The following is a 21,328-nucleotide window of genomic DNA, read 5'->3' as shown; positions in this document are numbered from 1 at the left end:
TAGATAATTTATCTTCAAACCTGAAATGGACCCGAATGAATGTCAAGAAAAATTGAAATTTGAGAATCGAATTCTTCATTTTAAAAAAATTGAACATGGATGCCAATTTATTTCGATTTAAATGCAAAAAAAAATCTCAAATCAATGTTTGAAAAAGAATCTAGCCAATTTATAGTATTCACTAAATGATAACATCATTGATATATTTTGAATCGAATAAATTCAGAATTTTAAAAGAACAAAATCCTGAAGTGAAAATATTTTTTTCTGATTTCGATTTTTTTTCGGAGAAAAGTCGGATTAAGCCCAATTTTCACGTAATAGATCAAATTTTTTTCGCTATTCTGTATTGACTTAAAAATTCTAACATTCATTCTAACGACAACAAAAAATGGATCCAAAAAAGAATGGCGAAGAATATCATCAAGAGCATCAAGATCATCAATCGAAAAAAAGGAACCTCCATTAATTCAAGTAGAAAAGTAAAGAAAAAAATTTAATAAATCCGAAAGTGGACACCACTGCCACTCACCAATTTTATATAAGCCATAATAGATATACGAGAAAAGTGAACATTTTGTCCAAGTGTTAACAAAACAACAGCTATACAGTTATACTCGGGTTGATCTTGATCAAGAATTGGTGAAAATAAAAAAAAGTTGTTTCAACGAAACACTTTAATGAATAGAAATATATTTTTTCATTATTAATTTTAGAATCAAGATGAAAAAAACGAATCGAAATGAAAGTTGATAAAAAAATCAATAAAATAAGGATTGTAAATACAAATATGATGACAACGATCATCATCATGATCATTTATGGATGATTTATGAAGTTATCGATATTGTCTATAATATCCTTGTTATTATTTTGGATGAGATTCATTGGAATGAAATCAAACTATGTATTTGTTTCATTTGAGATTGAAAAAAAGTTAATATTGAAAAATATATAAAAATCAAAATTGATCAGCAAGAAAAATCTATCAAATTTCAATGGCACTAACAAACAAACAAATATAGAAATGGACGACGACAAAAGTGAAGAGTCACTTAACTGTTTTTTTCTTTTTTTGATACCTGTCATCATTTATGCATTGGTTTTATCTTTTATTTTATCATTACTCATATAATTTGGCCATCCTTAAATTTTGAGTGGAGACCAACAAAAAAAAATTCCTGATTGGCCAAATTCCAAATTTATATACACGAATTATTCGAATAATGAAAATGATTTCGATTTAGTTTCGATTTTTCTTTTTTTCAAAGACAAACAACAACAAATCAAGCAGATCATGTTTGTATGCAACTCAAATAGTTTTGACAAAAAAAAGTCAAGTAAATAGATACGATTAATTTGTCTAAAAAGTAATCAATCTAAATGTCGTTTAGATAGTGTTCAAAGTTATAATTATTAAAAGATCAAGCAAGAAGAAAAAATATCCAGATTCAAAGAAAAAAGAAAAGAGAAGAAATTAGCATAAATCCAGCTCAACTTTTCAAATCATCAGATTTGTGTTCACAAAATCGAATCGAATTGTCAAATGAAATGGCAATTAAGCTTAATGGTTGATGAATTGGGTAAATTTCTTTTTTGTTAAATTTTTTTTTGAAAAAAAACTCAAAAAAATCGATTAGATTTGCCAATGTTTCAAAGTGATCAGGTAAAATTAATTTTCATACATTTGTGATGACGATGATAATGATTACAAGTTACTACTTGGCTTTTATATCGATTTAAAGAAACATAAAAAGATTGAGATTGATCATCATAATCATCGCGCTCGAATGATTATAATGAGTGTGTGTCTAAGATACATATAGCAGTCCGAAAAAACATGGATTATCAACTTGATGATGATTGCTTTTTTCGGGCATCTCAAATCATTATTATTATTATTCAAACTCAATCAGCCGATACTAGAACAACAACAAAAAATCAAAATAAATGAAATGAATCCACAAGTTATTGAAAAAAAACAATCAATCGAATTGTTTATGAAATAATTTTTTACCAAACAACAATGTCATAACATTGATTAAATCAGATTTAATTATAATGAAAATAAGTTGAAGAATCTTTTTTCCACAACAAAAACATGACATAAAATGTCTAGACAATACAATAATATTTGTTCGAATGTTTTGAATGCCTGTGTACTTCGAGGTACGAAGATATGTTCAATCATTAAAAAAAATTGAAAAATATTCCAAAAATCCATTCCTAAGATTATTTATTTATTCAGGGCATTTTAGTTTAAAAACTCTCTTTCTCTCTATTTTTCATATTTTACCAAAAAAAAAAAACAAAGAAAAGCATTTCGAAATATATTTTTGTACTGTTTGTTGTTTCAATATTATTAAACAAGACAACAAAGTGAATGAAATTCTCTTTTTAAAGTTGAATTTTATTTTCCTTTTTTTCTTTCATATTAGCTAATATCCTTTTTCTACTAAAAAGAAGAAGAAGAAAGAAAGAAGCAAAATACATTTTTAATAACTGTCAAATACCTATTTAGTCATCTCATTTCTTGTTTTTCTCTCCGTTTTCCGCCTTCATATCACCATCTTTTCTATTCATAAAAAAAGTTAAAATTTTAATGAAGAATGAAATAAACAATTTTTTTTTCTTTTTTTTTTGATAATAGAAAAGACTCTAATGCAAAATTCATCGACAATGGCAGCTCTCCAGTAACTGAATTCACTATAGAAGCTAAAATCATAGGAAATGTGAAAAAAAATAAAACGAAAGGAATAAATCTTTTTTTTCTTCTCCCATTGCTGAAAGTTATCAATGATGAATGAAATAATTAAGAACTTTGACAGGCAATATGCGACATATTTTTTTTTGTTGAAATGAAAATCACTCTGGGCATCAGTTGTGACAAGTATTAAAATATAAAGAATAATTTGGATATGTGAATGCAAGATGTGAATATAAAGAATATATTAATGAAACATATTTATAAGCGGAAAACTTTTAACATCTTGAATGAATGACACTGACCACATGAGTTTCATATTTTAAAATGAAATTTCATTTCGAAACAAATTCTTCAAAAAAAAAAAATCTTACCGGCTAATAAATAATAATGATGATGGTGATAATCTGAATGGTACTTGAAATTATGTATTTAAAAAAAATTTAATAACCCGAACAATTCTATCAAGGATTCATCAACTTTATCTGTTCATAATCATATTAGATTCTAGGAACGGAATATTAAACCATAATGTCAGCAAATGGCCATGATGATAATGATTTTCATCATTATTATTATTATGAAAAATATCATCTCACATTACAAAATGATTTTTTAAGGTTGTTCATATTTCTTTTATTTCTTAATCATAATAATAAAAAAACAAATTATTTATCAAATGTATAAATCTGGTCATCAAAATTTTGGATTGCAATATTGTGATTATGTCAAAATTACAGTTAGCCAAACATGAAAAAAGGCTTTAAATATGAATGAATAAAGAATTCATCATCTAATTGTCTTTGATAATTTGATTCTATTCAATGATGATGATGGTTATGTTGATGAGAATTAGTATTGCTATCCGATTTCATTTCTTAGTCCAATAAATTCATTCATGGTTACAGAAAAAAGTCGTAATCATAACCCCTGTGAATACAGAATATTTCGTGTGTTTGTACAAGGCAGTTAACATGAAGGCAAAGAGAATTCTTATTGAATATAATTCGTTTTTTTCATTCATGTCTTACAAGAGAAAAAAGAGACAAAGAAAAAGAAAATTGTCCCCAGTGAGATAAATTCAAAGATGAAATGTTACAAAAAAAAAGTAAATTTTGATTTCACTTTTACGTTTCTTTTCGTTCGTTTTTTGTTTTCGTTTTGTTCATTCGGTTTATTCAATTCGAATCAACTGTATGAATCGAATCGAATCAAATGAATAGATAGATAGATGGATGGATGGATGTATGGATGAGAAAACATGGCAAATCAAGAATAAAGAATAAAATAACTATATTTTTTGGGGGGTAAAGAAGGAACTAAAAAGAGGATATTATCCAGATAGATAGGCTGAACCAAAATAAAAAAAAATTGAAAGCAAATGTCGTGTTCATCAGGCAAACATGCATAGTATTTGTATGTATTGAAGAATTTTTCGAAATAAGAAAAATCTTTGTGGTGTGTGCAAACTAAAAACACAAGCGGACAATACATATACAAAAAGTATACATTAATAACAATGTTTCAGAAGACCGACCGATAGACCGAGGGAATAAAGAATAAAATAATAATAATGAAAAAATGTATAAAAACAAGTAAGCAAACGAAATTAGTTTAAATTCTAGTTTTCAAGCACTTTTGCTTTGATTTTTTTTCACCCACTTTTTATTTCACCCTGTTTCTATATTTTTTTTTTTTTTTTTGTTATTTCTCGATATCTCATTGTTTCAAATTTGCTTGGTTTGTCTTTTTCTTTCTTTTATATTCATTCTTTTCATTTTTACATCTCAATTTTTCGTTTCATTTGGTTTTCTGTCTTCGGCATTCGTTTTTTACTTCTTCGATTCTTGTGTATCTCTTTTTTTTTGATTCTGAATTCAATAGAATCATTGATGAAAGAATAAAGAAAAGAAAAAAAACGAAGAATGAAAAAAATCCAAGTCTCATTAGAAAAAAAATAAAGTCAGACTATTTTAGTATATAATAATTGTAATATCATGACCGTCGTTGTCATCATCATCATGATCATCATAGGCATCTAATAATAATAATAGTCATTCTCAAAGACAGAATATTCTCTCTTGTTTAAAAAAGAAAACAACGAAATTCACCTCCATCTGTGATTTGGTCTATTTGTTCTATTTTGTCTTTTGTCTTTCATTTTCTACATTTATATTTGCTGTTTGTTGATATGATTCTTTATTATTCTCCTGTTTTTTTTACTTTTTTTTCTTCAGTACATTCGATTCTTTTCTTTAATTTACACATGTTTTTTTTTCTCTTGGTTTATTTAATTCAATTCATTTTTGATGAATTTCAACATACACAAAAATACACATTACTCATAGATCAATGGTGTATTTTTCTTGAAGAACCAAATGAATTTATTCTTTTTCCTTATGGTGTATGGCAACAAACATTGATCGAATCATCTAAAGCAATAGTTCATAGAAAAAGGATTTCAACTAAATCGCTAATCGATCTTGATTTTCGATTAATATTCGTGTCGAAAATCGATTTTGGCTACCGAAATTTTTTTTATTTTTCTTGAATTATCAACATTAATAATGATGACTGTCAAATCTTTGCATATAGTAAATGGTTTAAAATCATGATTATGATGAACCGAAGATCATTTTACTTATTCGATAAAAAAATCGAAATTTTAGAACAATTAAAAAAACCAAAAGGTAAAGTAAATGACTAATTACAGTTTTCAATCGAAAATTAAGTCACTCCAAAAAAAATAACTACACACATGGTTTATGATCATGATGAAAGTATTTTTTTATAGAAGAAAAAAAAACTTGAAAGAAAAAAAGAAAGAATTTTAAACTTGTTATTCAGTTATGACGGTCTTATTTGAATAACAATGACTTGACTCAAAACTGCCGAAACATACATACACACACACACAAAAAAAAAGAGGCGACTAATCAGAATTTGAGTTGCGGCTTCTTTCACTCACACACACATATTATCATAGTCACAAAAAAAGGAAATAAAATTTAAGAAATAAAAAGTTGGCTACACTGCCTTTATATAAATATCTGTCATTTATCTAATTCTAAGCATACCAAACCTCAATACTCCCCTCTCATCCATTAAAAGAAAGAAAGAAAAAAGTTAAATTCAAGAATTTATTATAGATTCCTAAAAAAGGCTCATTTCGTTTGGTCGTAGTAGTGTTGATGATGCCGATGATTATTATGATTCATTATTCGAAATTCTTTATGCTGGAAAAGAAAAATCGATTTGAACGTTTTGCTTCGCTTTTTTATGATGAATCAAATAAAAAGTTAAAAAACAAAAAACGGTGGACAGGATAGATAGTGGATCCTGAGTGAAAATAGAGAGATGATGATGAATTTATTCATAATGACTTTAATTCATTGAACGATTTTTATGCAACTATGAACAAAAAAAACCAATTGCTTTGCAATAGGCGAGAAAAAATATTATGCTTCTTGTCACACATACAGAACCCCAAAAATAATAAAATGATTCAAAGAAAAAATTGAGAAAACAAAATGAAATGAGACAAAATTATATAAAGTGAGCTTATTATGATGAACAAGTGGACCATGTATTCGAGATATATATTGTTTTGGAAAAGGGGGCTGTAGGATAGCATATTTTTCAAGTTCGTAATTAGTCAACTAGAATATTTTTTATTATTGTTGTATAAAATGTTTGAAATCGGTTGTCGCCATCATCATTTCTTCCAATTCGAAGTAATGGTCTGTGAGAGAATCATCATCATCATCATAATTATCATCAAGCTTGAAAGAAAACCAATACACGAAAAGAAACAAAAAAGAAAGAAAGATCATTTTATGCTACAATGGAACATTGGGTTCTGTAAAAATACATTGGTATATGTTTGGTCACGTGTGATCAGGGCCAATATCGCATTCATTCATTCATTCATTTAATTTGGTGGATATTTACTTATTTGTTCTTGGTTCACACACATACACACGCACATGACAAAACATAATACATTTGTGTATGATGGATGTATAAAGTATGTTTTGTTTATTTCGTAATTTTTATTTCATTATTATTTGTTTCATTAATAAAAAAAGATCTTTGACTCTTTTTTCTCTGATGTCAATTATCCATATAAGAAATGGAACATGAAAATCATTCATTTATTTGTGCAAAAACGAACGAACGATTTTTTTTTGTTTATTTAAACAAAAACAATCATTATCTATCAATAGATTGATAGATGATCTTATTTATCAAAAGTTATATTCTTTACGATATCTTTTGTATATGGTTAATGTATATATTTTCCAACTAAAATGCTGAAAAAACAACTTTGCTAGGCTTTGTAAGGTGATCGATAAATTTTACAGTCAACTTGAAACAGTCGAAGTACTCAAATAAACTTTGAAAGTATGATTTATAAGCAAAGACAATTAAAGCCAGAACACTAATCATCATCATCATCAACAGTTGATCAATAATAAATTTTTTCTTTTTCATTCACGCAAACTTAATGATTGCATGATCTAATGGAAAGACTAAGAAATAAATGAACAAAATATTTTGAAATCAACACTAATTAGGTTTATGATTATTCATGGTAATGATATATGATGAAAAAAAGGACACCTACCTTTGGCGCCAACCATTTCTTGTGATGCATATCCCAGTTTGGTAAGTACGGCTCTTATAATGTCTGCATATGGAATGGTCGATGGTAGAATAGCATAGGTATCTTGTTCTATTAGATTTCCGAATGCAAGTGTTGTTGATGATGATGGAGGTGAATTCGATATGATTCCTGCCGTTGTAGGAGAATTAGATGCAGCAACAGATATGCCAGATGTGTTTGTCGATGAAGGATGATTGGTCATCTGTGAGAGATCGTTTGTATTCGATTGATTGGAAATATTAACATTTAATGGTGGAGGTGTGGATGATGATGAAGAAGTTGATTGCTGATGGCAAGATCCGGTTATTTGCTGTTGCTGTTGTTGTTGTTGTGGACCCGATGACCCATTTGCCGATATTGTGCTATTCATTCGTTCAATTATGCAGTGAATGGGCAAAGTGTTACGAGCTAAAATAATTAATAAAAAAATTAAAAAAAAACAATTACTTAACTTGTATCAGAATATTCTACTATTGAAAGATTGATAAGGAACAAGAAAATATGTTTGAACTAGTCACGCCATCTATCAGTCAACTCATGTGCTATATTGATTTTTTCACCTTTCAAATCGTTATTGTCCAATAGGAAAAAAACAGTGAAAATTAGCCAGTATAGAGAATCACTGAATTTATGTTATTCAAAAATAGAATTCCATACTAAACTGAATGGATGAACAAGCAAAAAAAGCAACAACAAATGAATGACAATTGAAAAAAAATAAGTAGACATTTTGAGAATGAGATCATTATAATCGGCTATAAAAAGCGATCACTGAAAGTCCATCATTTATTCGTGGTCGATACCATTCCTTCATCTTTATGTTTTGTTTTTTGTTGAAAAGTTATCATCATCATCATCTGGCATCATCAACTAATACATAGTGTGAATTCAGATTCGTTTGATTCATTTGTAAACGGTTATAAATGTACTAGTTAGTGAATCGTCATCACATCTTTATCATCATCATCATCATCATTAGGATGATCATTGAAAGAAAAATTGTCATTAGTGTCACTTCATCATCACTTTTATATTTCAAACATTCATATATATAGACATTTATACACATTGATTCTTTATTCTTTATTATTTCGTTCAATCGACCACTGAAATAACAAAATCATAACAGCAACAACGTACACGTATAGAATCATTTTGCATCAGTGTATGATACTAAAAAGTATCATTAAATATCAACCAACAGAATAAAAGACTGTCAACATCATCATCGTGAACAACAATACGGCTGATTTTCACTATTTTTTCCGATGTTTTTTCCTATTATCCATTTCGGTTTCCAAGGATGTGTGTCTTTTGAATCTTGAATCTAATCGTTAACTCAATACATCAGTCTGCGTGTTAGTGCTAATCATCATTAGTAACATCTTTACAAACAGAAGATGTGGATTTCATGAAGAATACTACCAACAGTAAATAGAACCGGACAGACCAAATGAAAAAAAAACTATCATTTGTTCGAAAGTGAAAAAATAAAAAACGATAGACATATTAGACAAGTGCTAATAACCAATGGAAAATACTTTTACCAATTGCTGATGGCAAAAAAAGATTGAGTATCAAAAAGAATGAAAAAAAAACAGTTATATCCTCGATCCATATGGTTTTTTTTTCGTAACTCGATTGGTTTTTTTGCTTTGTTCTTTTTTTTGATGATCATCAATGATTATGATGGTGATGTTGTATGGTCTGTCGACTATGTTGTTTCAATAATGATAATAATAATAATCATTGACAAGCAAACAAGATTGAAACAGAAATATCATAATCATCATCATCACAGTCATGATGATGATGGCGATCATCATCATCAGCATTACACAATTGTTGTTGTTGTTGTCAATCCTATGCTGTCATTGTTGTTTTGAGGCAAAAGTAATGACAAAAAATAAAATAAAGAAATGCATTTGGCGATGACAATTTAAATCGTACTTGAAGAGAGAATGAGAGAAAAAATTCATCCATACAGATCTTATTTAGAGCAAAAAAGAAAAAAGAATCAATGCTTATAAAGATACAGAGAGGGAAGAGTACAAAAAAATTTAATTTAAAATACATCCATTAAAATATATGCGTTTTATTTTCATTTCAAACATTGAGATTGTTGTTTCTTTTCATAGTTGAATTTTTTAGCAAAAAAAGAAAAACTTGTCAATTTTGTTCTGCAAAGAATTCTTTCTGATGATGATGATGATGATGATGATTACTAATTCAAACGTTAGCTTGAAACTTCCGAAACCAAGAGAGGAAAAAGCAAATAATCATCATTAAAATCGTTTATTATTATTATTTTAAAAAAATATGCATATGAAAATTATAACGTTGCCATCAATGATGATGATAAGCAACATTTAGTGGAATGGAATCACATGAAATGGAATGGAATTTTTTTTTCTTTTTTTATCAATCAACCAATTAATATCCATCAAAAAAAAGACATGATAAAAAAACCAAAGAAAAGTCATCGAAATTCAACAAGAATGTTTGTTGAATTAGCCACACTTTATGACTATGGCATCAACAAAAAAAAATGCAATCGTCTTCAATAACCGAAAAAAGAGGAAAACGAAAAACAAACCAAAAAAAAACATTTCCGTCAAAATTTAGCAACAACAAGAAAAACGAATAAAAAAATTAATTTTTTAAAATTTTTGATAAAACATCATTAATAATGAAATGATTGGATAAATGTGGTAAAATGGGATCACAATTTTTTCTCCAATTGATAAATTCATATTTATTCTACAAATCAAGACCAAAATTTAGAAGCAGGAAATGAAAAAAAAGAAAGAGAAAAATCAGTATCACATTGATTTTTTTTCTTCAAATGAATTTCATTCAATCTTCAAAAAAAGAATATGCTCGACCAAACTATATATATTAAAATAAGCATTAAGGACGTCGAAAACATTATTCAGACAAATTCATGACACAAAGCATTTATTTAATAATCATTCATCAACAACAGTGATGATGGCCATAATGATGATGATGAGCTAATTATTCATCGGATAATTAAATCAACACCGATTGTGTGTAAATAGTAGCCGCCGTTTTTTCTTTTTCTTTTTTTTTGTTTTGTTTACAGATACGGCTCATTTTTTTCTCACTTTATCTTCAGTCCCCTTTTATATTTCTATGCTTTCTTTATCCGAATTGAATAAATGACAAAAAAAAGAGTGGAATGTGTGTATATCCCCCATAACAAATAAAGGCGAGACGGGAAAAATCCCGAGTTACGGGCATTCATTTATTCAATAACGACAACAACAACATTAAACCGGCAACAACAACAACAGACATAGGATATATACAAACATTCCGACTACATACATACAACATATATATTTGACGATGACAGCAACAACTAACAGCTATAGTTTGTTGTTGCCGTCGTGCTCCCGAAAATTATGGGAGCCATTAATCTTTACACACAAACATAACACATACTAGAAAAAAAAATTCAATGTCTGTTGATAATAATCACACATGAAGACATTTATATTATATAATAATAATAATAAAACAACAAACAAACAAAATGATTATTGTAATGGTGACGAAAGATTGAATTGATACATTGAATGGATAACTAGATCATTTCAGATATAAAATATATATAGATTGTGGATCAATCAATTTTTTTTCTTTGATAATCGTGAAAAAAAGGAAGAATTTTTAGCAAAAAAAGAAACATATGAAATGATGAATGGAATTTGAATCGAATTGGATGATAAAATAGAATTATTACTTTGCTATATAGAATCTGTAGTTAATAAAATAAAGGCAGTAAAATCAGTGAAAAGAAGAGAGAGGGAAAGAAACAAAACTTTTCAATTTACAAATCGTTAATTATTTAGACATATACAATGAGCTCAAAGATTTTCAAAAGAAATGAAGAAAAACAACAAAGACAGCTTTTTGGTTGGAATGTAAAAGATTGAATAAAGAATAAAATAAAAACAACAACAACAAAATAAGACCAGGTGTCGACATCCAAGAAAGAAAACAAAAATGTGGATCCATTTACAATGATTTCAAACAGCCATATAAGAAGAATAGAAAAAATGATGTTTTTATGTTAAGAACCGGAATTGAGAAGCTCTCTCATTAGTTGCCTTTTAATTAATATCCATCAGCGAAAAAAACCGAACAACTTTTACCCGAAAATATTTTGACATTCAACATTCAGCAAGTCGATAAATGTGTGAGCGAAACTAATGGAATAACAAAAGAGATTGGCCTAAATCGGTAATTAACAGATTCAAACAATCTTGAAAAAAATCTTCTAATGTTGTCTATGATGATCATGATTATCTTTAAACATTGTATTATTATTATCTGATATTTAAGAAAAAGTCAGTACATTATTAAAGTGAAATTTCAATATAACGGATGTGACTTATCATCACATTCAAATAAATCAAATGAAAAAACGAAAATATGATCGAATTCAGATATATGAAAAATGAATATCTGTAACAGATATGTATCTAGAATAATAGTATATCTAACAACAAGAACAAAATACGACGTTAAATATGGATTTTTGGCCTTCGATAAGACACGAATAGAAAAATAATTCGTATCGAATGTGTGAATGTGAAAAAATCTGAACAGCTAAAGATGCATGTTTATATCTGGTCCAGTCAAAAGAGAGAATTTACCAATCTCAAACCAAAACCAATACTGCAATGATGATAAGAACAATGAAGTAAATATAAGATCGGTTTAGTTTTTGTTTTCGCATTTTGGCTTTTTTGTTAGCCATGGTGTGTGTGTGTGTTTGGTCGAGCGATCAAGTTGATCGAGTATGAGACAAGAATTAATAAATGAATTTTTTTCGTCTATTCTTTTTTTCATTTATTCGTATCGATGGGCTGCCAAAAAAAGGGAATGAAAAAATGAAGAAGAGAAACAAAAAATGTTAGTATAGTTCGTCCGTAAGAATCGTTTTGGTACGCTGTCTTCTATTTTTTTTGTTTCTTCGGTCGGCATCGCTAGTGAGAAAAGCAGTGAAAGCTAGTCACTAAATTCTGTAAATCTTTCCAAGTCAAGATAAGAATAATTCATAAATTTTATAGCTTATAGCTTTCTATAGACAGCCGTAGTTGTTGCTTTGGTTTGGTGGTGTTCAATCTATTTTTTTTTATATTTTGTTCGATATCTTATATTGTTATTGTTGTTGCTTTTTATTCCACATATAGATCTCTTCGTCATCATCATCATCATCGTTTACTTGTCGAGATCGAAAAAAGAATCATGAAGAATAAAATATTGAAAACAATAGTGAAATTAGAAAAATGATAAAACGATGCTACCGTCGACATCGACAACAAAACGTCAGTGAGAATGAGAAAAAGATAGAGAAAAAGAGAGATGAGAGATGAAGTTTGAAAGGTTTCCAAAGGACTATAGATATATTTTCTAACATCATTGGTCTAATGTTGGATATATTATGGGGTTTTTTCGGGGTATATGAAGAGCCCGTCAATAGATCGTTAATCATCGAACGAAGACGAAGACGCCAAGTCAACACACACAAACACTACTCAGATTAATGCAAAGAAGGAAACAAACAAAAAATGCGGCACGGCTAGAGAGAAAAATAAAAATGAAAAAAAAAAAGATTTACAGGCTCATGAAACGATGAAAAACGGAACTCTTAACAATGGAAAGTTTCAATGAAACATTGGTAATATTTATGAAAAAAATAGAAAACTCCCTTAGCAGTTGTATTCGGTTGTTTGTGGAACATCATCGTCATAATACAAACATGTATAAGTGAAGAAAAGAGGGGGATGAAAAAAGTTGTTGTCGTTTTTTTATATTCAATGAAAGAAAAAGTTTATTTAGTCTAATTTCTGTAAATGTTCTTAGCGAAATAGTAACAGTCCTGTGATACGGTTAGTGTTCATCAACATCATTTCAACATCATCATCATCATTTTCGAGTTTTCGGTCTGTCGATCTTTTTCGGCAGTCGGTGTATATCAATAATAGATTGTGAAAATGAAAAAAAGTGATCATCATCATCATACACAGTGAGTTGAAAATAAAAGATGAGTAAAACTATTACTATTCAATAACAACTAGCTATACCGATGGAAAGAATTCTCTTTTTTCTTTACGGATTCTAAAAACCGTCAATTGGACAAACCAAAAATAGCTATAATAGTGTGAAGATGAAGAAAAAGTGGAAAATAATGATTCAAACATCAATAATATTCACTTCACAGCAATGGATAATAATAATTTGATCACTGATACATGCATTGAAGAATGATGTAAAAAATGCAATGAATGCTCTCTCCATCTCTAGAGGATAATCGAAGCAAATCGTTACACCTCTTTGGATAGTTTTTTTCTGAAAATAAAAAAAAAACATAAAAATGGTGATTGAAAATAACATGAATCGAATCAAAATAATGATCTATTGATGTTGAATAATCCAAAACAAAGAAAAAAGTTTTAAATTCCAATTCGTCTCAATCGAATCAAATTAATCGGACAAAAAAAGTTTGAGTCATCATATCAAAAATAGAATATTTAAGGGTTATCTGCCTGTCATTCATAACTTCTGTAAACTCAAAATTCATTTTTTCGATTATAATTTTCTTCATTAATTTTATTTGGTCAGGAAAAATTGAAAATAATGAAATAAATCAATCGAAATGACAAAAATTGATGATGCCCTAAAACACACTACTAGAATCAATGATGGATGGCAGCAGGTGTGAGATATAAAAATGGTGACGATTGGTTCCGACCGAATTCCCTGATTCAATTGAAAGATTATTCGATCGTAAAAATAAGTGAAGATTTTTTTTCTTCGTTCTCTACACAGATACACTAAATAAGAATCGAGATGATTTTAATGATTGGTGAAAAGTGCTGAAAAAAGCTACTTCTAGAACAAGAAGTAAAAATGCTTCTGCTGAATGTCATCCAATAAATTGGAACTAAAGTAGTGTTGTTACACACTTGCATATGCACATTTATCAACTGTATAGCAATTGTAAAAAAATGTATATGACTATAGTCAAAAAAGACAAAATGAAATTTCATTCTGCCATCATTTTTTTCTGATTGAATTAGATGCTGAAATTTCGGATGAAAAGGTATAGACAGGTATTGGGAAGAGGAAAAAATTGTCGACATCATTGAATTGTGTTTTGGAAAATCAAACATCAACGAAATTGAAAACCATTTTAATTTGTGCGGCTAACTTGAAAAATAAAGTCCATCGTACAAAGTTTGCACTTGATTAACAACATTTAAATGAAGAAAAATCTCTCGACAGGAAAAAAATCAGGACCGTGGTACCTTTGTTATTATTATTATTATTATATGTGATACAAACATCGGAATTCAATTGAGATATGAAATTATTGTCATGTCACATGTCAAAGAAACATTGTTATTAATATTATTGTGGGTCACTAACATTAAACAACATCTATTCGATTGACCTTCTCATCGATGACGATGATAATAGAGTGTGGCCAATAGATTCAAATGGTATTGTGTTAAAAATAAGAAAAAAAATCACCAGACCAAAGAGAAAAAATCTTTTTGAAACATCTCATTGATTCGAAGGAATGATATCATTATGTTTCTGAATATGTTCCAGAACAATGAATACAGTTGAAGAATAAATTTTTTATTAGCTTATCAAAAAAAAATCGGAATCTTAATCGAATGAATTGAATGTTTCAAATCATTGTAAATTTGAGCAGAAGTAACAATAACTAACTAAAAAAAAATTAATTAATATTTCAGTCCTTTAGTTGAATATCACTACCACCACTTACATATGAAAACTACAAAGACAGAGATGTTACGAGAGAAAAAAATTGTTATCGTTAGCTAGAAAGAAATTCAGAACGGAAAATGATGACTACAAATGAGAATATAGGGAAAAAAATAATTGATTAATTTTTTTTTCTTCTTCTTGCATTCGACGATTCTTTTTTTCCGCTGTTGTTGTTGTTATCGTTTTTCTTATTGTGGTTTCTCCAATGAATCGTATGATAGCCATTCGATGAACAAAAGAAGAGTGCTGACTTGAACACTTGAACTTTTTTATGTTGCTTATTCATTCCCATTCACGAACCGGAATCGATTTGCTTTCGTGAATGAAAATATTTTAATTAGTATGGAAAAAAGTGAACAATTTTTTAATACTTTTATTCTCAAGAATAGACCAAAAGGATTATTGTAAAAACTAATCAATCAAAATCAATGCCAACCAACAAAATCCATGAATTTGATATAGTATGGATTCGATCTGATTAATTAATCTGTAATAAAAATTCTGTGATATCAATGATGGTTATAACAATCGAGACATTTCAATATAATCGAATAAATGTTGTATAATCTAATTATATTGCAACCATAATAACAATCTTAACAGAAAATCGGTAATCTAACAACAACAAAAAATACCATGAAATACGAACAAAAAAAGTTGTTTGATGTTTTGCATGAAAAAGTTTGGGTACTGTTTAGGTGAAAATAGTCTTCCTTATTTAGAATACAAAATATGAGCGATAATTATTAAAAAATCAATGTGTAATGGATGAATATAATTAAACAACTCTAAAACAAAAAAGAAATAAAGAAAATATTGAACACACAGCAATCATGATTAGTGAAGATGTGAAACTTAAATATTATAACATCGATTGGAAATGATGATGACAATTTGATTTTTTTTTCGATGACAAAAATAAGGAAAAAAAGAAATAATGAAAACAAGCCATAAGACAAGAGAATAAAAATAGAAACAATGAATAAAGTGAACGGAATTGAAGTTTTTGATTTGGTTTTAATTAATTTGATACGATTGATATTCATTGAAATAATAACTGAAAAGAAAATGTAAGTATGCTGATTGTAAGGGAAAGAGAAAAGAATACAAAATCTTTCTTTCTGTTCCTGATTGTGAGCAGTCAGCCAACGGAACTGCAGCAAATACATCATCATTCTCAACGATGACTTTCCGAAAACATTGCTATTCTTTTTTCTTTTTGATTTTATGAAAAATAATAATACAATACAATCCACATTCATATCAGTCCATAATATTATTTTAATCATCATTATTTTGTTTCAAATACTGGAATTAAATTTTCTTCTTTTTTTTGTTACTCCCCATTCATTCTTTGATTTGATTCTTTGATTCTAAATATTGAAACAATAGGCAATAAGCCATGCAAGCTTTCATTTGAACAATCATTTCATAATGAGGCTAAAACATTATTCTATATATATATAAATGTCGTGTTATGTTAAAGATTAGATCCAAGGCAACCGCGGCCGTATTCGAAGAATCATCAATCGAAATTTCAAATGAAACGACAAGAAGAAAAAAAAATGAAAAGAAAAATAAAGAATAAAATGAAATGATGGAAAAAAATCAAGATAGAGACAATAGATGATAGAGAAAGGAAAGAAAAATTATTAATGTATTAATTCATGAAAAAAAATTCGTTAGCGTTCTAACAATCTATCTATCTATCCATCCATCTATCTAATATCTATCTCAATCTATTTCAACTCTCCCAGTTTTCTGAATCTTAAAGTTTGTGTGTGTGTATGTGTTCAGTATGCTGCAATCTGATCTATTTAATAGACGAATGGAATGTATTGTAGGCTCACTTGAAGAATCATTCTTTCTCTTACTTTGGTTTGGTTGGCATTAGTAACGAATGAGCAGAAGAGCTAAAATCAAGAACGGAAACCATCGCTATTCTTCATTCATCATTGGTCACATCGAATTACGGGGAAAATCACCAACCCACTATCATTCCCCCATTCTTTTCTTTCCAACATTTTTTTCTGGTATTTAACAATTGAGACAAGCAAACCAAAAACCATAAACCAAGAAATAAGTAAAGAGCACAAATGAAACCGAAAAAAATATCATGAAAACAAAGACAATTAAAATGACATTCAAAGTAGAGAAAAAGAGCAAAAAAGATTAGTGTTGTGACAGCTCTCCATGGCTCGGCATGGCAGCGAACAATATTATTATTATTAATAAACGAAAACGATGATGATGATGACGACAACTAAAAAGGCCACAGATCCAAAGACCAATTACAAAACGAAAAAAAAATGAAACAAACACCCAGACATCTTTGGAATTCATTTTCAACAATTCTCATCCATTTTATCATTATTTTTCTTTTTTTTCATTCATAGTTTATATAAATAAATGAATAGAATCTAAGTGACAAGAAAAAAAGGAAAGAAAAAAGAAAACATTCAGCCATTGGAGAGTGCAAAATAATTGTAATTGATAAACCTAGAAAAAAACGAAGAGAAAACAATTAATCTCTCCACTTGTGATGACGATGGCGACAATATTATTTTTGATAATAGATTGTCAATGGTAATTTTTGACACACAGATTACGTTTTAGAATGATGATTCTTTGAACATTATAGAATGTTTGATGGGGGAAAAAAGGCTTGTTCCAAGAACCGCTCGAATATGCTAGGTAAATATAAAACAGATGATGATCAATCAATAAAGCAAATATCAATCATTCTTTCTGAGGAAATTCTGCATTTAATGAATGGATAAGAAAAAAGAAAATGTTTTTTTGCAATAATACAAAAAATGTTTGCGGTTCCCAAAATATCAAAATCAAAAATAAAAATGAAATTACGATTTTAAATTGTAATAAACTCAAATTATTCAGTGATGAATGATCGATTCAATTTTCTTTTCATCTTGATTTCATGTTATTATTAAATAGGGAAAATAAAATAGAAAAATTAGTTTGCACTTGACAGTAGCCAATTGAAATTCAATGACCATTGGTTGATAACGATTAATAAAAATAACTTTCGCCTGAAAAATTTATATAAAAAGAATTGAAAAAAAGCTAATTTTATTCTCTGTGATCCAAAAAAAATAAAGTGAAAAAATATGGGCTTTCAAAAATCAAAGCAATTAAAATGATCCTGTACAAATAGAAAAGAAGCATCGAAAAAAATCAACGATTAAATTTCGACAAAAAATTGAAATAAAATAAGATTTTTGTTACCAGTAGGTTTATTTTTCATTTTTTATTGATTGATTGAAGAGCATCGATCTTGACATGCAAGAATTTTGAATTGATGGAATTCAAAGAGAAAAAAATTGAATAATAGAAAGAATTTCATCATCAAGATTTATCTATTTATTGAAAATAAAATATGGCATTCAACACCAACACCCAATTTGCAAAAATGATAAAAATAAACAAAAGCAAAACAAAAAACTAAATTAAATCAAAGCAAATAAACAGGAAAAAACGACCGACCACAAGCAAAACGATTAAAAAGCAATTAAAAATATGGCAAAGACAAGATTCACGCAAAAAGATCTCGAAAATAATAATAACAACGAAAGACATAATAATAATAATGGAGAAGAATTTCTTTCAAAAAAAAATTGAATCTAAATCATTTGAAAAGCTGGAAAAACAAGGAATTGTGAGATAATCGTTTTACATTCTGAATAGTGATTCTAATAGCATTGTTTTTTTGTTATGTCTTTTTTGTTTTCTAATCTTGCCATAATTAAAAGTAGCTAATTACTACCCCTTGAATCGTTGAAAAAATAAATATGCATGCAAATGATATGGCTCATTGTGTGCGTATGTTTGTGTGTATTAGTGATTCCAAATATTAAAAAAAGAAGCTTTAAAACCTTATCGGAAAAGCCGAAAGCAGTCCAAAAAAAAATAGAATAAAAAAACAATGGGCTATCTTAAATTTGTTTTTCAAAAGCAAAAGAAGAAGAAAAAATGGATCAAAATCGATAAATTTTGTTGTGAGACTTCAAAAGAAAAGATTTTCCAATAATTCATGTTGTTTTTAGCTATCAAATAAAAATTCGAACCAATTTTCTTTCATTTGTATTTCAATAATCATAATAAACATATATTTGAAAAAAATTAGCCATTCGAGAATAAGGGTTATTATTATTATTATTATTATCATTGTGGTATGAAAAAGAAAGAATTTGACTGAAATAAATGAAATGCAATAAACAATTAAATGATGGGGAATGGTTGTGATGATGCAAGTCGCTTGATCGCTTATTAGCGAATATCGACCATTCATTTGTTTGAGACTTGGAATTATCTATTCAAAAAACAAAACAAAAATGATTATTGCTAAGAATAGAAGGCCGACAGCTGCCCTAATAGATAAATCTGGATGCAACTTGACCACTACAATCATCATCATCTACATAGGTTATATCATAAGCAACATATGTGTTTCAAGACAAACATACATGTCTATCAGATTTAAATGTGATGGCGGCGACTCAATTTTTTTGTTGTCGTTGTTGGTCATATTTAAACCAAATAAATATTTTTTTAAAAAGAAAAAAAGGGAATGTACATCGTAAATAACATTTGGCTCATTTGAACGAGGCAATATTTGTGAAACAGAGAAAAAAATAAGAAAATCTGTGGCCATACAAATGAAATGGAATATGAAAATGCCGCCATCAAAAAACATAACCACAACCACCACCATCGACGTCGATAATTACGTAATGACATTAAAACAATAACTGCCTGATCATCATCATGATGTTTGTCCTTGGTAAAACCAAAACACAATCCAACAATGAAGGATTGCCAATCCAACTACTATCTAAAATCTTTGGACAGTAAAAAAAACTTGAAAAAAATTCTTATTCAATGTTTAACTTAACCAGTCCATTCACTCGATTTTTATTATATTTTAACCTTCCTCTAGCTGTTTGTAATGTTTGTACGTCTTAACGACCTGACTTTAATACCAAAAAGACATAGAACATTTTTTTCATATATATCATTCATTGCTAAAGAAGAAATGTGCAATTACCGGTGGTGATTGGCGTTATTTTGTATGAGGTTTTTCCTTCTATTCACATTTTTCTTTTTTGATCATCATAATCATGTTGAAGATGGACAATAATGATCAAATAAGGAAAAAAAATTATTTATTTTTTTATTTTTGAAGCTTTACATACATCATACATAAGAGTTGTCTTGACGGTGATCTATCGAGTTGTAAATAATGGGGATGAAAATCCACTACAATCATCATCATACATCATCATTTTTTTTCCATAATCATTGTTTATAATTTGCAAGAACAGAACACAAAAAATCGGAAGAAAAGATTTAATTAAAGGATTTGAAATAGTTCTTAGTTATGGTTGAGAAAACAACAAAAAAAGGCTAAACCTTGATTTTGTAAATAAATTATTAGTTTTTTCAACGTTAAAATTCATTCTAAATCAACAAATTATGTTATTTTCAGGTGTTGTAAGCTATGTTTTCAAAAGTTTAAACAAAAACCATTGATTAGGTAAGATCTCAGATTTTTTTAAATTTGTATGCAAAAGTTTGTCGATATGCTTTTTTGTGTATTTGAAGTTATCTGGAAAAGAAAACAAATTCATGAATCATACCACCTTTGGATCATTTTAATTTTATAATCTGAAAATCAGAATACAAGGTAAAGGTATTTTTCAAAAAAATCAATCAAACATTTTGTGCTTGCAATGAAAAACAAAAACTTGTTCTATTTTTTGTTGAAATAAAATGAAACAAAAAGGGGAGTAGTAAAAAAAAGGAAAAAGAAAAAAGGCCATAAATCGTTTAAGTTGAAGTTTATCAAAAATCTACTATTGCAATTTTGCAATAAGAATCTAGTTCTAGATTTTTTTTTCTTCTCAGAAAAATAAAACAAAATATAAATACAAAATGTGGAATAATGATGACGAAGCAATCAACAACTACAAAAAAACTGAAATAAACAGAATAGTAGCATCTATCTCCAATGTCTGTCTCCAATGTATTTCTATGTCGTCGTCGGTCTTAATCTTGCAACTAACTAATAAAAAAATAAGTAAAAAAACATTCAATATTGCAAACAA

General features: G+C 28.2%; 1 protein-coding gene across 2 annotated transcripts in view; it reads right to left on the bottom strand.

Moving 5' to 3' along the window:
• The window catches only part of dve (SATB1_N and homeodomain domain-containing protein dve), a 101,881-nt gene that overhangs the window by 30,022 nt on the left and 50,531 nt on the right, over positions 1 to 21,328 (bottom strand). For both annotated transcript variants that reach the window (XM_027342094.2, XM_027342103.2), the window contains exon 3: positions 7,332 to 7,778. In XM_027342094.2, the coding sequence (XP_027197895.1) occupies positions 7,332 to 7,778 (447 nt within the window). The remainder of the gene's footprint in view (positions 1 to 7,331; positions 7,779 to 21,328) is intronic.

This window comes from Dermatophagoides pteronyssinus, unplaced genomic scaffold (assembly GCF_027571235.1).
Source record: "Dermatophagoides pteronyssinus isolate colony J.1.1.1.1 unplaced genomic scaffold, Derpt_VIB-CSIC_2022.12 sq0002, whole genome shotgun sequence".
In the NCBI taxonomy this organism is placed as follows: domain Eukaryota; kingdom Metazoa; phylum Arthropoda; class Arachnida; order Sarcoptiformes; family Pyroglyphidae; genus Dermatophagoides; species Dermatophagoides pteronyssinus.
This window is presented reverse-complemented; position numbering and strand designations above follow the sequence as displayed.